Source organism: Psittacula echo, assembly GCF_963264785.1.
Source record: "Psittacula echo genome assembly, chromosome: 6".
Taxonomy (NCBI): Eukaryota; Metazoa; Chordata; class Aves; order Psittaciformes; family Psittacidae; genus Psittacula; species Psittacula echo.
Window position 1 is genome coordinate 39247331 of NC_137743.1, and position 21564 is coordinate 39268894.

Here is a 21564-nt window from a genome sequence, read left to right on the forward strand (position 1 = left end):
ATCAAGTTTAAGACTGTTATTCTGTTAAAGTGTGGAGAGACTATTTGTAATAACAGCATGCATGTTCTGGCTTTCACAGTGTTCTTGAATGAGGAGGAGGAGGTCAAAATCATATCTGAAAGCACCTTCAGGGTTTCAGGTCAATAGATGTCCTTTTCTTAATTGTCATGTAAATTTAGAAGACAAATTAACTTCTAGTAGCAAATGCAGTACTTTTATGTGAAAGTTTTTGTTTATGGTGGTGTTTCTTTTATCACATACATCCCTGATTCATCCATAGACTTCTAGATTTCTGTTTTCTACTCACAACTTGATGTGAACTGTCAGAACCGGAGTTGTCTTTATATAGCCACAGTATTATTTCTTCTAAGCTATATGGCTGATTTCTTACTTGCAAAAAAAAAAAAAAAAAAAAAGCAGAATAGTAATTCTTACCTGTGAGCGAGGGTAGCTTTGCTAGGTAAATTTGTGATACAGAATGTGCACTTGTAAGATTCTTCTAGTGAACTGTAGTTCTTTTCGTGTCAGGCTCCTTAGATGAAATGGACAGGTACTCCACGTTAGATGTCTGTAGACTCTTAGAGTTTCCAAACAGCAAAGCTTGTCTTCTGAAGGCAACAGCAGTTCCTGTAGGAGAGGGATCATGTAGGTCTCTGGGAAGAAGCCAGAATGACAGCCTGGAATATGGCGTGACTGAGAGAGGGGGTATCTGTAGTTACAGAGGCATGCTGGTTGGTAGTGGTAGTGGGCTGTTGGGTAGAATTACTACCAAATACACGTGAGTTGATAAATTCTTCAGTAAATAGACAGGCATGCAGTTGCCCTCTTAAAGTATGAGCTTCTCTTTCTTTCCAGAAACTTTCAAAGGTTAGAATTTCTTGAGATTTCTGGGGGTATTATAGCCATATATTCAGACATGAAGAAATAAAAAGGGGCAGATAATAAGAATTTACATTTCTGTAGCTGCAGTATGATAGAAATTGAATTTTCTTTACAAATCAAAAGTGCCTTTCTAGTTTTAATTGTTCTGTCAAATTTACCTAATTAAAATCAAATGCAGTAAAACCTTCTGCAGCCAACACCAATCCCATGGTTTTGAAGGGGAGGTTTTGGTGTTTTTTGATTTGGGGTTGTTGTTGTTGTTGTTGTAGTTTGGTTGGTTGATTTTTTTTAACTTACAATATTGTAGTGGAATGCATCAGATAAGCAAATTGAACAGTTGGCCAGAAAACAGATTGTCTTGGTGTGGCACTATGAGGTGGCCCAGTTAAATAGCAAAATAACACCATGCTTTTCATTATTGTACACTCATTGCATGTGCCAGTCCAGTGTGCTTTTGTTTGATGCTTTCTGTCACCAGCCTACTGCCTTGGCAGCTTTGCAGAACATGCCTGCGAACTTCTGTCTTCTCTTCCTGAGGAAGCAATGCACTTAAACCATAGTGTATTAGGATATTTCTTAGAGCACTCCACAGGTCTCAAAAAGTGTGCAGAATATCCCTTTGTTAAACTGTGTTTTAGGAGGTTAAAGTTAGCCTAAAAAGAATTAAAATCTCTTGTCGGTAGACCTAAAGATGGGTTAATTCCTGAAATAGTTCATAGGCAAATGAATTACAGGAACGCTGCAGGGCTTTAAGATGCTTCTGCTGCATGTGCAAGAAGAATAAAATGCAGGTGCTTGCCATATGTCAATGAAGTGTTGAAGGCTTTAGTTAAAGATAATATTGCTAGGTGAGATTATTGCTGGAAATGTCTGGTTTGAAGCTTTGACTTTTAAAAGTGAAGTTGACAAATGAGGAAGGATTCAGAAAAACTTTCAAGAATAATCTTTTTGTCTGCAAATTGTGTGTTACTGAGGGACTAAGAAATCTCAGCCAGTTCAGTTTAAGAAAAAACGTAATGGCTGGCAATTATCTACAGTGAGAAGGGATTTCTGACTTTAAATGTGTTAGAATATTGAATATTTCCTGGGGGCTGTGGGGTTGTTTAAAAAGTTGTGAGCTTGGTGCAGAAGTTACTGGTTAGAGTTCTTCGCTCCTATGGGTCTAAAATGTAATTTTTTACAGTCGTTGTCTAAGGTTTATAAGATGATGGGGTTTTTTGTGGTTATGTCTCTCTCAGGGTCTTTTTGAAGATTAGATCATATGAAAACTTTGGCAGAAGGGGAGACTATAATGCAAGACACTTTTAATAAAAGAAATTGTAACTGCCAGTAGGTAGACAAAATCATAAGTGAGAATGGACCAGGAAAATAGACAAATGTACACAGGAATAGATTATTTTTATATTGAAGGAGGTATATTAATTCACATAAATATTCTATTTGTATATATGCACCATCTTTTCAGTTTTTAATTCCCCTTAACAAAGTAGGAGCAAGATAATAATTTTATAGAATGGAAATTACTTGAGTATATAAACAATCATATTCCTTTAAATTTTCTAAGTTAGTATAAGAAAGCTGTGTATAGCAAATATCTTACATTTTGTTGCTGCCTGCTGAGTTAGTCTTAAATGCAGAAGAGCAAATCAAAACTTAATTCAATATTTAGAGACTTTGGATTTTATACCAGCAGTCCAGAAGTAATTCTGTTGTTGTTCAGTAGGTTTCCATACGAGTAATTTCTTCTATCCTGAGTGTCCCCAAATCCTTTATCCAGGGAACTAGCAAGTGTATTTAGAATTACATTAGCTTATTTCGAAGTCAGTGTAATAGCTTTGTATCAATGATAAATATCTAATTTAAAGATAATTAAAAGTGCTTGTCATGTATATGCATATGATTTTTAAGTAAAAGTTTTTTTTGCTTGCTTAGAAGGTGATAAGATTGTAGACTAACTGTGATTAATGTTCTTTGCAGATGTTGCTTTATATGCTTAGGCTTTCAGAAGTAAAGCAGTCTAGACTGTCTGTCTGCATTCTCCTACAGCTTTGATCTTGATTAAAACTGGTTGTATTACATTTATCTTCCTTTCTTGAATGCCAAAAAGTATCTTAACTAGTATTTTGAATGTGTATATACAAAGATACTAAATGTCTTCTTCAAGTACTGTAAAAATTACACATTTTTATATGTTCTGCAGGTAGCAAAAATTGGTATTTTCTATGTTGGAAGCCTATCATTTGGCTTATTTCAGATACAGCAAATGTTATTCAAAATGCTAGTTAAAATTCATAGGAAGTGAATCAGGTTAACAGTAAGGGTTGGGTGGGTTTTGTTCCATCCTCCCCCCCCCCCCCCCCCCCCTTGAATGTACATCTAAAGATAGGTGGTGTCTTCTTTGATCTTACTGCTGCAGTCATTTCTGTATTTCTTTCAGGTCTCATATTAGTGATCTGTTCATATTTGTTTCCTTCTACTAAACAAAGGTTTTGTTCTTCCTGACCACAACCCTTGCAGCTCAGGGTGATTGAGCCATACTGCTTTAAGCTGTGAAAAAGGGTCAAGCGCAGCAGTGACACACAGAATGCTTGAATTAAATAAAATTTATCAGGGACTGGTATGTGCCCACTGTATGGCAGAGGAAAAGATCTAAAAGCATAGAGTTTCTCAAGTCTTTGGCTTTGGATTAAATCTTTCACTGCTTTTGGGAGTTGATCAGTTTGTCACTTGTGTGCACTAAGTACAACTGGAACAATTTTTCAAGATTTGGAATAATCAGATTTTCTGTTCATTTGCTTATTTATCACTTGAAAGTTGTATGTGAGTGATTTGAGAAGTTGATATATTTTATGGGGAATTTTTAAGTCAGGGTAATCCTTTTAATGCTAATAAATGGTTTGATGATAGGTCAGTAAAATATTTTTGAAAGTTCCACTAAATATTAAAGCAGACAGGGTTTATTTTCTATTGTGACTTTCGTTGTTCCCGCAACTGAGTGCTTTGTGTAAGTCTGTTAGAGTTGTTTATGAAACATTCATAGTTTTCAGACTGCAGTAGTGTCTTAAAGTTTGGGAACATGGTTCCATGTACTTGTCGAGTATGCAAAACAGATGGAGAAATAACTAGGTAAAAAGTTAAATAGTACTTGAATGTCATAAAACACTTGTAACTTTATTGTAGGAAACAGCGATTTGTGTGTGCTCTGTACTTTGCCATTACCTAATTATTCTTTTTTTCTGACCTTTAACACTACAATGCTAAAACTTTTGGTTTTGTTTTGTCTTTCAATGATGTGTGAGGTTCTTATTTATTTATTTTTTTTTTAAATTCCATAACCATAGTATTATATAAAAATAAGGAATTATGTTCTCATCATGGAGATCTGTAACCTGGTCTAAATATATACCTAGTGATCAGAGGAAATTAATTAAAATATTTTAATACAAGTCTCAGGCAGCGAGTTTGCAATTCTCCCTGTTTTAGAAGTGTTACCCAGAACATAATTCATGTACTGGCTGAACCAGAGTTGCCTTTCTAAGTGTAGATACCTCCATAGTTGAGAACTGTGTAGGGTTCTCTTATATAGATTTGGCCTTCCTGAGAGTAATTTATTAATAAAATTCTGATAAATTATCATAATACTTTGAAGTTGCATATTGAAAACTAAACCCTAAAAATTTTATACAACATCTTGTAACAAATGGATTTTTAAGGCTTTCTTGCAAAGTTAAATGAAGTGAAACTGGCTTAATTGATCACTTTAAAGCAAATTTTTTTCATTGATTTGCATGCTATAAACTTCTTTAAATAGTTCAGGATAGCTATGTCAGATATGGGCTATGCAGTCAGGGTATGCAGTACCTCAATTTAGCTTGATCATGTGTTACCAAACATGAGTTACTAAAACGAAAGAAATCCAGTAGCAGTAAGTTTTTAGTGTGGTTTTGAATACTTTTAATAACAAACATGCAGGGAGTCGTGATCCTGTTGACTTGAGTTTTACTAAGCATATGTGCTTCATTCTTAAATGAGAATTTAATTAGATATATTAAGTATTAAATGTTTGCGTGTTTGAAGCCTTTAAAGCATGGCTTCAGTATCCTTGTGTTGAGAGGTAATTCTAGCAATAATCTTGAGTTTCTGAAGGGTAATGGGTACTTTTTTTTTTTTTAAAGTCAGACGTTGTAGATTTACATCAGATTTTAGATATTCGTACACAATCACAAATAAGAATACTTTTCTGTATACACACCCTCCCACCCCCCTACCTCTCCCCCGAAATACTTGATGTTGGTAGGTTATATACGTAATCTTCCAAATATTTTACTTATGCATTTTGGGAAATAGGGAGATGATTTACATATTACTAGAATAGATCTGCCATTCACTCTAGTAAAGGAGAAGGGTGTTTCCATCCTGTTCTTCCAGTGTATAAGTTAAGTTTCAGCAACTCAGAAGTATTTTTTTAGTGGAATAATATCAGTAATTTTCATCCACTTTGAAATTACTTTTGAGAAAACTTTCTGGAGATACTACTATTTCTTTTGCCACTTTATCAGGGGCATACTTCAGAAGCCTGTGCATAGTTACCGTGCTGTACATGAGGTGCTGTTGTATTTATTTGGAGTTAGCTCATGTATCACTGAGCTCTGGTGATATTTTCAAATACCTATTTGCCTTGCTTCAAACTGAACATGAAACAGCCTTAGAAAAGGCTATTTTTTTTAACTCTTAAGACAAACACCAAACATGAAAACGTAAACTATTTGTAAGTGCTTGTAGGCAGGTAAAAGAAATAAAAACCACTATCTTGGATTGCTTTTGTATTGATTTGATTCTCACATCAGATCAGTGCTAATTTATTTAAGGCAGGTGTTGGCAGCAGTTGTTGCATTTAACTGTTGAAGTTGTCCAATATGTAGCATTTTCATAAAGTCACTACAATAGAGTTTTGCTGTAGAACACTGTTAAGAGCTTTATGCACTTACTGTGAAATTGCTTCTTTTCCCATTCAGTTATTCTTAAAGCTCTGACCACATATATAAAACGAGTTAAGTTTTAAAAGGTGGTATCCTGACTTTAATGATCTCATTTTGGTTTGTAGCTGCTTTCTTTTCGGATTTGTTCTTCTGGTTGTTGATCTTGCTCTTCTGGGTGAATCAGTAATAGTATCAATAAAGTTACCAGTGAATAGCAAAATCTGCTTCATGAGAATCCAGAAAGATTAAAAAAAGCCAAACCAACACCCCCCCTCAAAAAAAAAAAAAAAAAAAAAAAAGAAGGGCGGAGTAGTCTAATATGGTAGTTCCATTTTTTTATCTTATGCATCAAAATAACTGAAGTTTTTGACAGTTTGCTAGTCATTTATATCAGAATTTATTCTGCATGAAAACTGGCATATTAATGATTTCTGATGAAATTCTGTCAGCTCTCACTTCCTGAGGGAAAGCTCACTTTGATGTAGTATCTTTAGAGCATGAAAAGGTGACGATGGGGGTTAAAAGTAATAGAGTATTGAAATTACAAGCATTACATACCTGCCATGGCAGGGGGTTGGAACTAGATGATCTTAAGGTCCTTTCCAACCTTTCTGTGATTCTGTATATGGTGGAAACATTTGCTTAATGTTGATTCCATAAGAGCTGGACTCTGGATTTCCCTGATCTTCTCTAGAAAGTAAGCCCAGAACTAGGTACGTTAAAAAACCCTCATACTCTCCCATCCTTTGGTCAGTTCCCAGATCATCACTGTTGAAGATGAGTGTTGTGACTGATAGAGAGTTGAGCTGTGGTGTAGTGTGGCTGGAGCTGCCTCTGTTACTGAGTTGGAGCTTGAAACTAAGCAAGTTGATGTAGGAGCTGGAAAGCAGGAATAGAGTATGTGTTTGCAGTACCAACGGTGTTCTTGTCCTTAGAAGTGTGGGTTGTTTCAACCTATGTGAATGGGATTTTTATCGTCTTCAGATTGCAGTCTGATACAGTGAGCAAAATAAGGCAGCCTGAGAAGGGACGAACAGAAAATCATTTCAAGTAGCTAGAGGTAGAGAGGCAGTTTTTGCTGGATTTTGGGTTGGTTTTTTTTAATACAATCAGTACTGATTTCAAAGCATAAAGACACAAATTTTAAATTTTTTCTAGTGTAGAAAATGTTTGGAATTTTATATAAATAGGACTGGGCAGTAGAAATTGAATTAAATAATACTGCAAAGTTTGATTTTTGATTTTTTTTTTCTTTAGGAAGAAGGTTCAGCAGTCAAACATATTAGCATTTTTATGATGATATGTATTTACTCAGATGTGTAATGCTGCAGTCTGACATTTATTTAAGTTTAGTGGCTGAAGGAAGGAATTACTTCCACTCATTTGTGCCAGTTCAGCTGTTTGTGAGGCTGTACAGCAGAGTCTGCTTTTTTGATTGCACTAGAACTTAAAAATGTGTTTCAAAATGTGGTCTTGCATTATGACAAATACCATGAGCTACTAATGTGATTTGGCAGTGATGCATCTAATCCTAAAATGCTTCTGGAAGAGTATTTTCATAGAATCATAGAATGGTTTGGGTTGGAAGGGATCTTAAAGGTGACCTAGTTCCAACCTCCCTGCCGTGGGCAGGGACACTTCCCACTAGACCAGGTTGCTCAAGGCCCTGTCAAACCTGGGCTTGAACACTCTCAGGGATGGAGCATTCACAACTTCATTGGGATACCTGTTCCAGTGCCTCACCACTCTCACAGTGAAGAATTTCTTCCTTATGTTTAAATTAAATCTACCCCCTGTTTAAGTTTGAGCTAATTACTGCTTGTCCTATCACTACAGTCCCTAATGAAGAGTCCCTTTTCGGCATTCTTATAGGCCCCATTCAGATACTGGAAGGCTGCTGAAGTCGCCACACAGCCCCCATTTTCTCAGCCTGTCTTTGTATGGGACGTGCTCCAGCTCCCTTATCATCCTCATGGCCCTCCTCTGGACTTGCTCCAACAGTTCCGTATCCTCCTTATGTTGGGGACACCAGAACTGTACATGGTTCTCCAAATGGGGTCTCATGAGAGCGGAGTAGAGGGACAGAAACACTTCCTTTGACTTGCTGGTCACACTTCTTTTGATGCAGCTGAGAATATGGTTGGCGAGCAAACGCAATGTTGATACCAGACAAGTCTTTGGAAATATCTTAAGTACTGAACATAGTTCTGGCTGGACTTGGAAAGGCCTACTGTTGTGATGAAGTAGTGAAATGAAAAGGGGAATGAAAATAAAAATACAAAAATGCCCCTGGATCGCTGACTGTGTGGAGTCAAGATTGAAGCGAAACTTGACGATTCTCTGTAAGCATGTTGGAGAGTTAAAGTAAGGGAGGGGTAAAGAAGGGTTTTCAGCTCAGTTGAATAGGGTAACCTATAAAGGCCAGTACTTGATCTTACTTTTTGCCCACCATGTTATTCTGTTTGTCCAAGGTAGCAGGGAGAGCCCTGCTTACACAAATGTGGAACCTGTCTTTCATGCTGTTTAGCTGCCATCTGGACAAGGGCAGCTGTAGCTTGTCTGGATTTGCTGGTCAGTGTATGCTCACCAGCCAGACAGCTACTACTGCCGGTCAGCTACTGGCTGAGCCAGGCCAGGCAAATAGCTTAGCAGTTTAGAAGTTTTCTGGGCCACTTTTAAGCAAAAGAATATAGCTGATATGGTTGGCTTTTTTTTTTTTTTTTTTGGGTGTGTGTGTGTGTGAGTTTTTTCTTTGGGTGGGTGTTTGGTTTTTTGTTTTTTTTTAATGAAAAGGGAAAACTGATTGTAAGGATCTTTAGGCTGGTAACATAAAGATTCTGTGGTAGTAAACCACAGAAAAAAGTGAAGCATAGTGAAGGCAAAATAATTCTACTTTAAATAAGAAGCTTGATCAGCATGTGAAGGATAACTGTAGTGTTTTTGCTTGCAATGGCACAGAGTGGGACACAACACCCACAGAGAGACTTGCTTAAGATTCTGAGTTTAAAGCAGAATCACACTGGTCCTGTTGTCTTCTAGTTATATAAGGTCCTGAAAGACAGAAAAAGAAGTGGGGGTAGGATGTATCACATGGAGGAAACATGAAATGTGAAGTTGGATGTTTGCCTCGTAGATGCCTTGACTATGTTTTTGTTTAGCTTTCTGTGTGGTTCTGTTTTCTCTGCAGTCAGACTGTTAAAAAATGTGCACTGAACTTCACTAAGTTCACTAGGCAAAAGGTATATTTTTTTTGTAATTACCTTTACTTAACTCTTGTGTGAAGGGATCTTCCTTGCAGAGAAGAGGAGAGGCTCCTTATTTCTCATTATATATATACACTAGTGAAATGTTGATGCTGATTGTATCCAACAGGATTTGGGAAGATGTATGAAACAGTACAGGAAAAGAGTTGGAGAAAATTTCATTTACTGTTCTTCTCTGGCATACAGTCTAATCAGATGAGGAAATTTAAAGCTGAATAGAATTTCGATAAAGCTTGTTTGTTTGTTTTGTGGTATGGGGTTTTTTTGTTTTGTTTTTTTTTTTTTTTTAGGGGGATTCTTTTGGTTTTGTGAGTGGTGTGGTTTTTTGTTTGTTTGCTTGTTTTTTGTTTGAGTGAACAGTATGTTAGCTGTTCAGATCTCCATGAGGTTGCAGGAAATTTCAAACTTTGATTTTGTAAGGTTGTTAAAAATATTTCATAGTTCGTGGTTCAGAAGTTCTTATAACGTTTCATAGCTTTGAGAAGAACTTGTGCAAATACCAACCCTGACACCAACTTATCTTTGGAAAATCTATCATGATAGAGAAGGGTATGAAGAAGAGCCTCATCTTTTGAGCTGCCCTCTACATTAGGCAAGTGCTTGTACGGAGGCTTTGACTGGATGTGCAGGCCCTTACAATGAAAGGTATCTTCTTGTATCTGGTGTGCTGCAGCACATATGCTGGCAGTGAAGCACTGCAGGATTCCACTTACCACTGATCTTTCAAATCAGATGAACAGCTATGACGTGTCTAAGATCATTGCTGGAAAATTCACTGTCAGGCCTCAAAATAGAAATTCTGCTAGTTGCTACCACCATGCTATGAAGCATGATAGTCATCCTTCAAAAGGATTCATATCTTCCTCATCTAGTTTTTATATCCTTAGGTAGTTTATTTAGGCTTTAGTCTGGGAATATGCCTACTGGTGTATTACTACTTCAGTTTAATAACAGCATTCTGAGACTGTGTGGAAGTGGTATTACTCACATATGTACAGTGGGAAATCATCCCTAGCTATGTCATGAGCAGCTGCCTTATCTGAGCTTCATCCAGAGACACTTGTAGGTGATACCCCACCTAGTCAGGGTACAGTAGAACTCCAGTTACCAAGTTTTTAATTTCAAAAACTGAATTGAGTTTTCATTTGAGGTTTGTGTTTTGTTTTGGGTTTTTTTGCATACATTTAAACCTGCATACAGTATGGAGGGCCAGTATTTGTGTGGGAAGTGATGGTAAGGGATCTGTAAAGGTGAGCAGTTGTCACTTTCATTTGTGATGTGTCCCTTTTTCTCTTACCTTTTTAAATTTTGGCTGATTTGAACTGGCTACACCTTTGAGGTCAGCTACTGTGGTTGTTCTCTCTAGTGAATTATTTTCTTTAATTCTCCCCCCCCGCCTTTGTTTGTGTTTGGGGTTTTGTGTTGGGGAGAGGAGGGTAATCCAGATTGGAAACTCTGTTTCTAGCATTAGTGCCTCTTTCACTTTGGTCTATTTTTTTCAACGTCTAAATCCTGTAGAATTTAAACTTTTCTGGTGAGTATTTAGCCCTGTGTTCCTTGTGGTAGATTTTTACCATCTCATAATATTCTCTCTGTTTTGTTGGGGCCAGAACATTTCACCAGTAACGTCTATAAAAACTACCAGAATGTACGAGGTGAGCGTAGTCCCAAGGCTATGCTTCAAAAATCCCAAACAACTGACAGAATCTTTCAAGCTTTTTTTCCCCTACAAAATCATTAGATGGTAGATGAAAAAGTTTCTGGTTTGTGCTGTTCACACCTTGCAGTGACAGGAATGGCATGTTTGAACTTGAAAACATCAGCCTGTGTTTTTGTGTGTTCCCTTGAAGTCAAGATGTGTGAAAAATAGCACTTTATATTTCTAGATATTCCCAGAGGATGACAATCTTTATTTCAGAGGTAGCTAGCTGATGCTATAGATGCCAGTTGTGCCATTAATGGTACCTTAATTTCTACCCAGAGAATGTAGCTGTTGCCTGCCCCTTTTTCTCCATTTTCTGCCACATGCTTTGCTCTAAAATTATTTTGGGAAGCTTGGACCAGAGGCCTGGATTTTTTTTTTTTCCTACTTCCTTAAATCCAGTCTTAAATAAGATATCTGGAAGTACAAGGCAGAAAGTGGAAGTTGTCTGCAAAATCTTATTATGACATTATTAATTTCTTCTAACAAGAAGACAAACTGCTTGGAAAGACTATGGAGAGGAACATGTGTTGCAAAAGCAATCTCAGCATCTTTTTTTCCTTGAGCAAGAATTCAGTGAGATTTAGATGCCACTGTTACACCTCCTGCCGTGGCCTCTTTCTGAGTACTCCATGATTTACAGTTGCCCCCCTTGATTCCATCTTCTTTAATCACTCAGAGACATTACTTTAGGTGGTACCATAGAGTTTCAGACTAACAATCAAACTCATCTTTACTTGCATCCTTTTCTTTGAATTGTGGCCTTACCCTTTAAAGACGCTTTCCATTAGTTCTGCCAGCATCATTTCTAAAATCTCACATTTCTGAGTGCTATAGCTCTTTGTTTAAATTAATGAAGAGTTTAATAGTCTCTCTTAAATTCTATGATCAAATATTCTTTGGAATATTTATTTTTAACTATGGAGAAGTTGCCAGAATGAGTTCAAAGTTTTATAGATACACAGGTTTCTTCAGCATGGCTGATTACTGAAGCTTGAACTTTGAAAGGTCAAGTGGCCAATTTGCATAGGGATTCACGGGTAGAGGGTTTCTTCTAACTTAGATGTTCAAGTTTTAAGAACATCTTTTCTACAGATTCCAAAATTCTGGTTCTTTCACTTGATTGTATCTAATGTTCTGTTGCAGGTCATGTATGGATAGCATTTTGTACTGTAAAGTGGTGTTTCGTTCACAGAATTGCACAAGTTGCATGATGCCTAAGCCTGCCAAATCTCTCTTACTTGAAATACTAAATGTTGATGGGATTAAGAATGTCAGAGTGGCCCATTGCTTGCACCCTGAAGTGAAAAAGTGATCTACTCAAGTGGTGTGCAGACTTCTTCAAGTATGTATTAATGCTGTAGCTCACCTCAAAGACTGATGCATTGTGCGTTGGCTGTTTAATGTCAGAAAAAAGCTAATGAATGATCCAACTCCACCATCCATTGCCAGAGCACCAGCTTTTGGATCTGTGACAGAAAGAGAGATCAAATACCATGTCTGCTACCTGATGATTTGTTTCTAAAGTAAAATGTATGTATTTATCTGATGCTGTTTTAGAAGCTCTCTTGGATCCAGAAGCAATACCTAACAGTTCTTGAGTAGCCTAACTTCAGAAGCAGATGAATAGTTTGTTATATTGCCTGTGCTGAGTAGAATCTGTATTCACACCCACTATAATTTTTTTTTTTTTTTACGAAAACAAAATATAAACATATCTATATAAAGTAGTAGCATCAAGTGATTATAGCAAATTACTATTTTTAGATAACTTTCCATTCTGTAAATCCAGAGGAGACATTCCTGGTAGAAAAGTGTTTTCTTGTTGCTGTCTGCCTAGCAAACAAGGGATTGCAAGGAGTTTTTAACAGTATAGCAGCGAAATGATATTATTCTTCCCTTCCTCCCTCCCTGCCCCGGGCATTGTATTTCTTTCTCATGTAAATGGCATGATCCTCTGTAGTTTCCACTATATTTAGGAACTTATGCTCTTAAGACTTAGTGTAGTAGATTGTTCTTCAGTTTTTCAGCACTGGATTCTTCCTGTGGAAAGCTCTTTCTCAAAAGTGTCATTTTAGCTAGAGAATTTCATACTTCCATGGCAGGCACATCCGTACAAGTTTTTCATATAAAATATATCTAAGCAAATACAAGTTTCCTGATATCTGCCTCCCCTTCATAATATAATCCTGGAGAACTAAAGTTTAATATAGCCATTGTTATACAAAAAGCTAAACTAGAACTTCCAAGTTTACTGTAAGACCCCTGTTGAGTTGCAAACTCATTTATTTATAAATATTATTTTAGGAAAAGAGCCTTTTGAAACATCAAGTCAGTCTTTAAGATTAACCTTTTTCCCTATTAAAAGATATTGAGTCTCACAGACCTCTGTGCAGAGGTGCAGCACTTTGGTGGTATTTCCCTGTTCTTCCCCAATGACTTTTGATTAAGTGCAATACAGGCTTGGTAGAACACACTGAAAAGGAGAATGATAAGAAGCTAGTCTGAAAAGATATGCATCTTTTGTATAAGGCAGTGTGACTTCAGTCCAAGTGATTTGTTACTTTCCTGTCTTATGTATCTTTTTCCTGATTCTTGCATTGCTTAAGTCAATTGCGGTAGTGTTTGGATTTAATGAATGCATTTTTGCTTGTTTTATGCAGTCCTTGTTCAGCCTGCCATCATAGGGAACAATGATAATGGGATTAATACATGTCTAAAGATCGGAAGAATACGTTCTGGGGCATATTGGTGTGTATAAAGAGGACAGAATAGGTCTTCTGTTGTAACTCAATTTTCTGTATTAAGTTGAAAATAGCCTCTCTATTTTTCCTTTGACAAACATTCCCCTGGGTGTTAGAAAAAGTATATAAATTATAACAACCTGCTTCCTGCTTGTTGAAACTTCAAACCTGGGCCTTTAAAGTACATATTTGTAGTCTGGTTTTAGATACATTTGAGACTAAAAAGTGTATATGAGATCACTGCAGAAACAAATATAATAATGTTTATGGGCAAGATGCTGTTTGGTTTTTGGTGTGTGGGCTTGGGGTTTTTTTTTGTTGTTTTGGGTTGCCTTTTTTTTTTTTCCGTCCTCTAGAATGGTGTGTTACAATTGAGATCTTTAGTGAATAGGCCGTTCTGTCACAATGTCTAGTGCCTATGGTCCTTTGGGCTGTCCTGCTCAGCGAGTTTATTCTAATAACCTACTCCATCCCTTGTGTTTGTGGATCTTGGTGCTCCGAATGAGTTCACATTAATCCCAAAGGTAACAGAGTTTAAGTAACCTTTCCACTCTTACAGAGGTAGCTGCCACACTGAACTTTAATCCTTTCAGTCTTTTATATGCTATTTTCTAGGAAACAGCAAAAAAAAAAACAAGTCCTTTTCTATCACATGAGTATCCCTGCATATAAATTCTTACCAATACTGTTGTCAGTGCTTATAATACTATGAAGTTCAAGTACAGCATAGTGGACTTGTTTGGGTAGGTTGTGCAGCTGTGAAGTACAGATGTGATTACTATTTCCAGACTTCAGTGTTGCTGTTTGCATCTCGGAAACATCAGATGGAAAAAAAGTCTAGTTCTGTCTAATGCTGGAAGACATGCAGAAATAAGATTGATATTTCATTTTTGGTACCCTTCCAGTTAAGAATGTGTTGGGTGCATGTTGGGAGTGCCCTGCAGAGCAGTCTGCCTATATAGACTGTCTTCTAGGAGGCCTGAGGGGTTTTTTTTGGGTTTTTTTCCTCCAGCTCTAGCTCTCTATGCCATCAAACTAATCTCTGCAGCATTTTCACAAGTTTTCATGACTTCAGCTTAAAAATTTTCTTAGATTTCGTAACCCAGCAAGGAATCACAGATTCATCTTCCCTTTGACTGAACGCCTTTGTGTCTTTATACGGTGTCCTCAACCAAGGATGCTGCAAAAGCAGCATTTGGGGATGGAAATAGGACATGGGATGCGGGCAGGATGTGTCGGTTTTAAGGTCTTTCAACAAATGAGGGAGATGATCATGTTTCAGACATTTTATTTAAAATGTCACGAAAACATCCCTGCAGTAGAAACCAGTGGGGTTGTGTTCCTTGGTTTTGGGTTTACTAAATAAAGCCAGATAATAAACTCCCAGGAATTTATAGTTCATAGCAGTTATAGCAGCATGCTGACTGCATTATAATAACAGCACATATTAAATGTGATCTGTCCTAACATAGAATCATAGAATCATATGCTGAAACTAAACTCTATACTGGAGTATTCTTTCCTTTCTTAATGTGTTTTCCTCTTGAATCTTTCCGACTTTTAAGTTCCATCCATAGGATACTGCTGATGCTTTGCTCATGGCTTCTTTCAATAGCAGCATTTTGCCTTTTGAAATTCAGTGATAGGTATCCCAAGGACATGACAATTGCAGGTATCCCAAGGATGTGACAATTGCATATGAAAACAATTTGTCAGCACTCAAAACAGGTACAGGAGTTTCATTATAGACATACTATGCCTAAACTGGCACCCAATAAATTTGCTTTCACTGAAAATGCCAGTTGCCGTTTTTCTCTAAGAGTTTGATTCTTGTGGAGGAGGTGGCAGAGCTGGTTAGAAGATGCTGCCTTTGTGCAGTGAGTTAAGGGCTGCTTTTTGTGGTTCCCTTTCTCTTCGTCCCTTGCATCCACCAGGTTCCTATTTTATTGCTTTAAAAGACTGATCCAGCATTGCCCTGGTATGTTCATACATCAGTTTAGTCTGGCCACACCTATTGCAAATGTGCGCTCAGCCCCTAGTGAAGATCTTAAGGTAGATGCTCCAGTCAGATCCAAAGTCACTAAACCAACAATATGATTGCTGGCCAGCTGATAGGCTGAACTGATTCAGAGCATTTGTGGTTAAGAAGACCAGACTACAGAGAAGATACGTATATTTCTGCAAAGTTAATTTTACTGTGGTTTCTGAAATTTATCAGATTCAGCTTGCCTATGGTCCCTCAAAGCTAGGCTTGGCAGCAGGAGGAAAGGAATGGCACGTATGAGATAAATCCAGGACTTCTGCTTTATTGCACTGACAGAACCAAATTGTTCAATCTGTTGTCTCATCTGTTTCTTGCCATAGCTGGGAGTTGTAAAGGTCAGGCCATCACAGCACAAAGAATATAATAGTTAACATGCTGCATCTCGCAGTGTTACCAGCTGGCTAGTGCATTTCTCCCATTGAACATCCAGGCTCTTTCCCAAAAAGCATAAGCAGCATCCTCAGCCTATTTTGGGAATGTACGAAAGTCCAAAGTTACAGAAGGTGGTCATGTGGGATGCCCAGTATGGTCAGCACTGCACTCGACTCCAGTGCCGTGTGCTGCACTTCAAGAGGGGTGCTGCAGTTGTCAGTTTGAAATGATTCTCATCACCCCGAGAGGTGCAGCTTTTTTGATCCATGTAGAATACAGGTCTCTTTACTGAGAAAAAATTATGTTATTGTCAGCTGTGTGTGTTTGAGGAGGTGTTACATGATGGAAGCCTGTACCACTGTGCCAGTCACCCCAGCGCCCACCTCCTACCACATGGAGGTGAACAATTATTTCATCCCCCAAAGGAAGCCAGGGTTACAGGCACTCTGCTTGTTACAATCTTGTGTAAAAAGGGAAGTACAGGTATGGCAACAGGGCAATACTGATGTATAAAAATGTCCTGGGTTCAGCAGTATCAGTCATTTTTCTCCTTCCTAGTAGCTGATGCAGTGCTGAAGATTTTTCTTTCAGCCTGGGAACAGCGCTGATAACACCGATATTTGTAGTTGCTGCTTAGTAATGTTTAGTATGACCAAGGACTTTCTGAGGCTCATGCTCTGCCAGGGAGGAGAGGAAGCTGGGAGGAAGCAGAGACAGGACACCTGACCCAAACTAACCAAAGAGGTATTCCGTACCACAGCACGTCATGCCCAGGATGCAAAACTGGGGGCAGTTACCCAGAAGGGCTTGATCACTGCTCGGGTTGGGCTGGATATCAGTCGGCAGGTGGTGAGGTGTTGTATTCTCTTCCCTTGTTATTTCCCTTATCATTATTATTGTTGGTGGCAGCAGTAGTGGTTTGTGTTATACCTTAGTTACTGGACTGTTCTTATCTCAACCCGTGGGAGTTAACATTCTTTCAATTCTCCTACGCATCCCTCCGGGAGCTGGGGAAGGAAGGGGAGGGGAGTGAGAGAGCGGCTACGTGGTTCTGAGTTACTGACTGGACTTAAACCACGACACAAAATTACTGTGGAAGTATGTGAATAAAGGAGGTAATGAGTGATAAGAATAAATATGTATGAACTGACTGCTATGGAAGACTCTGTTTAATCTTCAGTATAGATGTGTAATGGAACTGTCTTGAAAATACTTGGAAGGGTACATGAAGTAAATGTGCGTTGTTTTCCTCCTGACCCCCAATTTTGACATAAGTCCTCTGACTCTCTAGCTGTTTGACCTCCCTCTCTGTTTTTCTGTGGATTTAGTATATGTTAAATGATGAAGCTTGCATGAAGATTGACACACTCTTGTCAGTATTGGACAAGAGAAAAACAGAAATAAAAGACAGTTATTACCTCCAGTATTTTGTTAACACTTTTGCATCCTAAGAACCGTTTATCTTTGCAAAAACCAGACTGGTGCTTCATACCACGTTAGAACTATGAACTTGGCTCTACTTGGGGGAGCCTCAGTATGCTAATATTTGCTGGGTTTTGCTGTAGGTTGTCAGTAGGCATCGATGACTCAATTACGTTTGTAAATTAAAAGACAAAATTAATTTCAAAAGTTCAGAAACTTTAATTTTCAAGAATTCTGGGATGACAAAAAATAAAAATCATGTGATTTTTATAGCAGGATATAGTAGGATAGGTTAGCTTAGTCTGCTAGTCCGTTGTGGTTCACCAGCATGTTGCATAGAGACTGCATCAGTGCTTTGGCCTCCAAACACCAGTGGGCTTCTGCTACCTGAAGCATGCACATTGGCCATCACGCATGATCCCACTGCACGTATGTTTGGTGTACACTGTGGAAGAGGAGACACGGCCTGGGCTTTCTGAGAGCAGGAGCACTTGGTTGGTTATTGAGTTATGACAAAGATCTAATGTCTTTATGTTGTAGCTGATTGGGTGGGAACACCCAGCAAAAACCCAGCACTGTCCTTGGCAGTGTGGGACTGTTGCCTCACACCTATCGGTCTCAATCCAGTTGCTCACTTGGCAAATCAGAATGGCATAAAAGATACTGTTTTAGCATAGTGTGTCTTATTCTTCAGTGCTTTGTGTTAAGAAGCTACATCACAGATGAAAGCTAGGGGAAAAGATGTTGATGGTTTAAAACTGAATTCATTAGTTAGGTGTAGGTTTCTAAAATGCACAACCTGCTTTTTTGGCACTTGTAATAAGAAATAAAAATGCCTTTTGGTAAAGTCTACTTGCTAAAATTTCTTGTTCAGCTAATATTATAACTAAATTGGATATTTTTAATTTTCTCTGCTGCTGCTATTCAAGGAAAAATATTGCCATAACTTGTTCTTTATTTCTTCAAATTTTTTTAAGTTATCCAAGTCACTGTTTGACTTAACAGGTCTTTGTATTATGTTTCAACACTTACTTGGAATGCTTGTCAAAGTTAAATGTTTTCTTTCTTTATTAAAAAAAAAGGAGGGGAGAAAGCATATTGTATGATATTTTAGTACATCCTAGTTTTGACTGTTCATATGGCTTATCCTTCAGAATGCCGTTTAATTGTGATTTACTTTTCACTCCTAAAAGGTGCCATACTTGGCAGATCAGAAACACAAGAGTGTATCTACTACAATGCTAATTGGGAAAAGGATAAAACAAATCGCAGCGGTATTGAACCTTGTTATGGTGATAAAGATAAAAGACGACACTGTTTTGCTACATGGAAGAATATTTCTGGATCAATTGAAATTGTGAAGCAGGGTTGCTGGCTAGACGACATCAACTGTTATGACAGGTAAGTAAGTTTTCCTATAAATTTTAAATTTATTTGTAATTTTAAACTATTATACCTGTCCATAATTTTTAAATCCTCCTCTCTGCCATCAGTACTTGAGACAAATGATAATACAGGTGGTTTTGAATAGTTTTCTTTTTAGATACACGCATGCATGCACGTACTTTTTTTTCTCTTCTTGCATACCTGTATTTAGGGACCCAACTTTATTGAAATGCTTTGTCATGTTTGTATAATAGCAGGCTTTACCTTTTCTTATCTACTTAATAAATATTAAAATCCAGATATTTAATTTATTCTTTTTTGGCCTTTAATAATAGATTTTCTAATGACTTGTTATTGCCTGTTATTGCCAAACAGTGCAAATGTAGTTCCTGAACCAGAATGCAGAATTCTGTAGTTCGCTTTTCCAACATCTTTGGAGTAGTGAAGTCAGTACTTTGTGTCTGCTCTTTACATAAACATGACAGTATTTTGCTGATTTTATTAAAAAGCTCACCTCAGTGGCAACTGAGAGACACTGAATATTCTAGAATTCCAGTCTTGTGGGTTTTTTTGTTTTGTTTTTTTGGGGTTTTTTTGTTGTTTTTTTTTTTTTTTTTTTTTTTTTTTTAATAACAGATGGTCTAGCAAGTACCCGTGAGCAGTAACAGCAGGACTTGAGGTTTGTTGGATAGGGGCTGAATAAAGGTCGTGACTCTCTTAAGAAATGGTATTACAGTTCTCTGAAGTACTGTAGTAAGTTTTATTTGACCAAAAAGTAGTTGTTTTTGAAAGGGAGAGAAGAAAATAAATGCATAATGCATCTTCATTAAAATGTACCTAGAATTTGTTTTTTAGCAATATTTTAGAAAATTCTCTTCTTGTATTTCTTAAATGTTGAATGAGTAGAAGAAATCATTATAGTAATTTCAACCAAATAAAATTTCCCCACGCACTAGGATGTTTTGTCCTTTAATGATAGTTTAAAGCTAAGTTGAACAGTAGTACTGATTTATACGTTTCTCAGAGAAGTAGCAAAGCATCTGCAAGCTTGCTTGCACAGCATGATTGAAATTCATCTATGCTGGAAGGCAAAGGACAATTTTAAAGAAACCTTATTCATTGCTACTAATATCTAGTAACTGTAAGACACTCAGGATGGGAAAGTATTGGTTTGTTCTTGGTTTGCGTGGGTTTTCTGTTGGGTGCTTTTTGTGGGTCCTTTTTTTTAAAAAAAAAAAAGAAAAAAAATTAATTTTTTTTTTTTTTTTAAAAATCCATTCTTAGTTGTGGCCTTGCAGAAGAAGTGGGGATATTACGGTTTCTGAACTAAGTTCATTTCTGCTAAATGTAAAACTTTCAGGATGGAAATAGAATTTCTCAATTTGGAAAAAGAATTGGGTTCTGTACTATTGTTATCCCATTAGTTTCACATGATACTAAATTCTTCCTTGAGCAAACTAAAAAAAATGGAAAAAGAAATAAAATGCAGGAAGGATGGGAAGGAAATAGTTAAAAATTGAGTAAAAAATTGTCTGGCTTTAAGACCTCATTAGCTGTAAATTGTAAGAATGCATGCTGCAGTGTTCATCTAAAATACTCATTAATAAACAAAATCTTATTTCTGGGAGTGAAGAGTGGTTTAGTGAACAGTGAGTTACAGTGTGATGAACTCCAAACAACTGCAGATTAAGAACATCAAAGAATGTTTCGTGGAAGTTACAGTAGAGTGTAATTGTAATAGCTGGTTCTATAAATTAATCCTAATTTTTGAAGCTGAACCCAAAACTTTTTTGACAGTCTTCAGCTGCATTTAAAATCCTCAATTATTTCTGCAGGATTTTCAGATTCTTTTCTTTCTGCTGTCAAGTTGTCTCCTGCATGATGCATGTTTTCCTTTCCTGACTTGAATAGTTTCAGCTTATTTGTTAATAGAACTCCTTTCCTGCATTTAACTCATGGGGTGGAATAAGCCCTATCGCTGAGCATGATGTAGGCAGGGGAAACTGTAGAAATCTTGTTGTCTTTTTTTTTTTCCCCTAAAATAAAATTAAAAATTCTTCTTCTCACTCATCTCCAGCCCTTACAACCCTGTACTGTGAGATTACATTTAAGCATTAACCATTTGATCATTTGTCCTGTTTAAATCTAGACTGCAAACTGTTCTTCAGTGTCCTGTTGATGGTTTTCTTTACCTTTATCTTAAGAATCACAGAAATGTGCTATTTCAGTTTTAATGATATTTCATTGCAATACAAAATAACAGAATTTTAATTTGTTTCTTCAGGTTTAACTCTTATTTGGGTAGTACGTTGTCCAGGAGTATTTAATGAAGTTCTCTTTAAATTGTAAATATGAGTGTGTTTTCTCTTAAACACCACCCTCCCTCCCGAATTAAAATTAGTAAGATTTTTATTATTGTCTTTTATAGGAATGATTGCATAGAGAAGAAAGACAGCCCTGAAGTGTTTTTCTGTTGTTGTGAAGGCAACATGTGTAATGAACGCTTCTACTATTTTCCAGAAATGGAGGTCACACAACGTAAGTTAGTTTGATGCATTTGTGAAAGAACGGCTTTTCTGAGTTCAGAAATATTTAATAGTGTGTATGTTGAGGAGATAAGAATTTTCCATTGTGGTGTTTCTTTCCTGCCAGAAGGTTTCCGATTCATACATGATAGTGCTGTGTGCATTCACATAAAGAACCTAGAAAATTGCCAGTTTGTGTCTTCCATTTTGAACAGTCTCTGTACTAGAAGTAGTTTATATTGATA

At 37.1% G+C, this 21564-nt stretch overlaps 1 protein-coding gene across 2 annotated transcripts in view; it reads left to right on the forward strand.

Moving 5' to 3' along the window:
- ACVR2A (activin A receptor type 2A) overlaps positions 1-21564 on the forward strand; it is a 72636-nt gene that overhangs the window by 21117 nt on the left and 29955 nt on the right. For both annotated transcript variants that reach the window (XM_080620720.1, XM_080620721.1), the window contains 2 exons: positions 18602-18809; positions 21223-21332. In XM_080620720.1, the coding sequence (XP_080476846.1) occupies positions 18602-18809; positions 21223-21332 (318 nt within the window). The remainder of the gene's footprint in view (positions 1-18601; positions 18810-21222; positions 21333-21564) is intronic.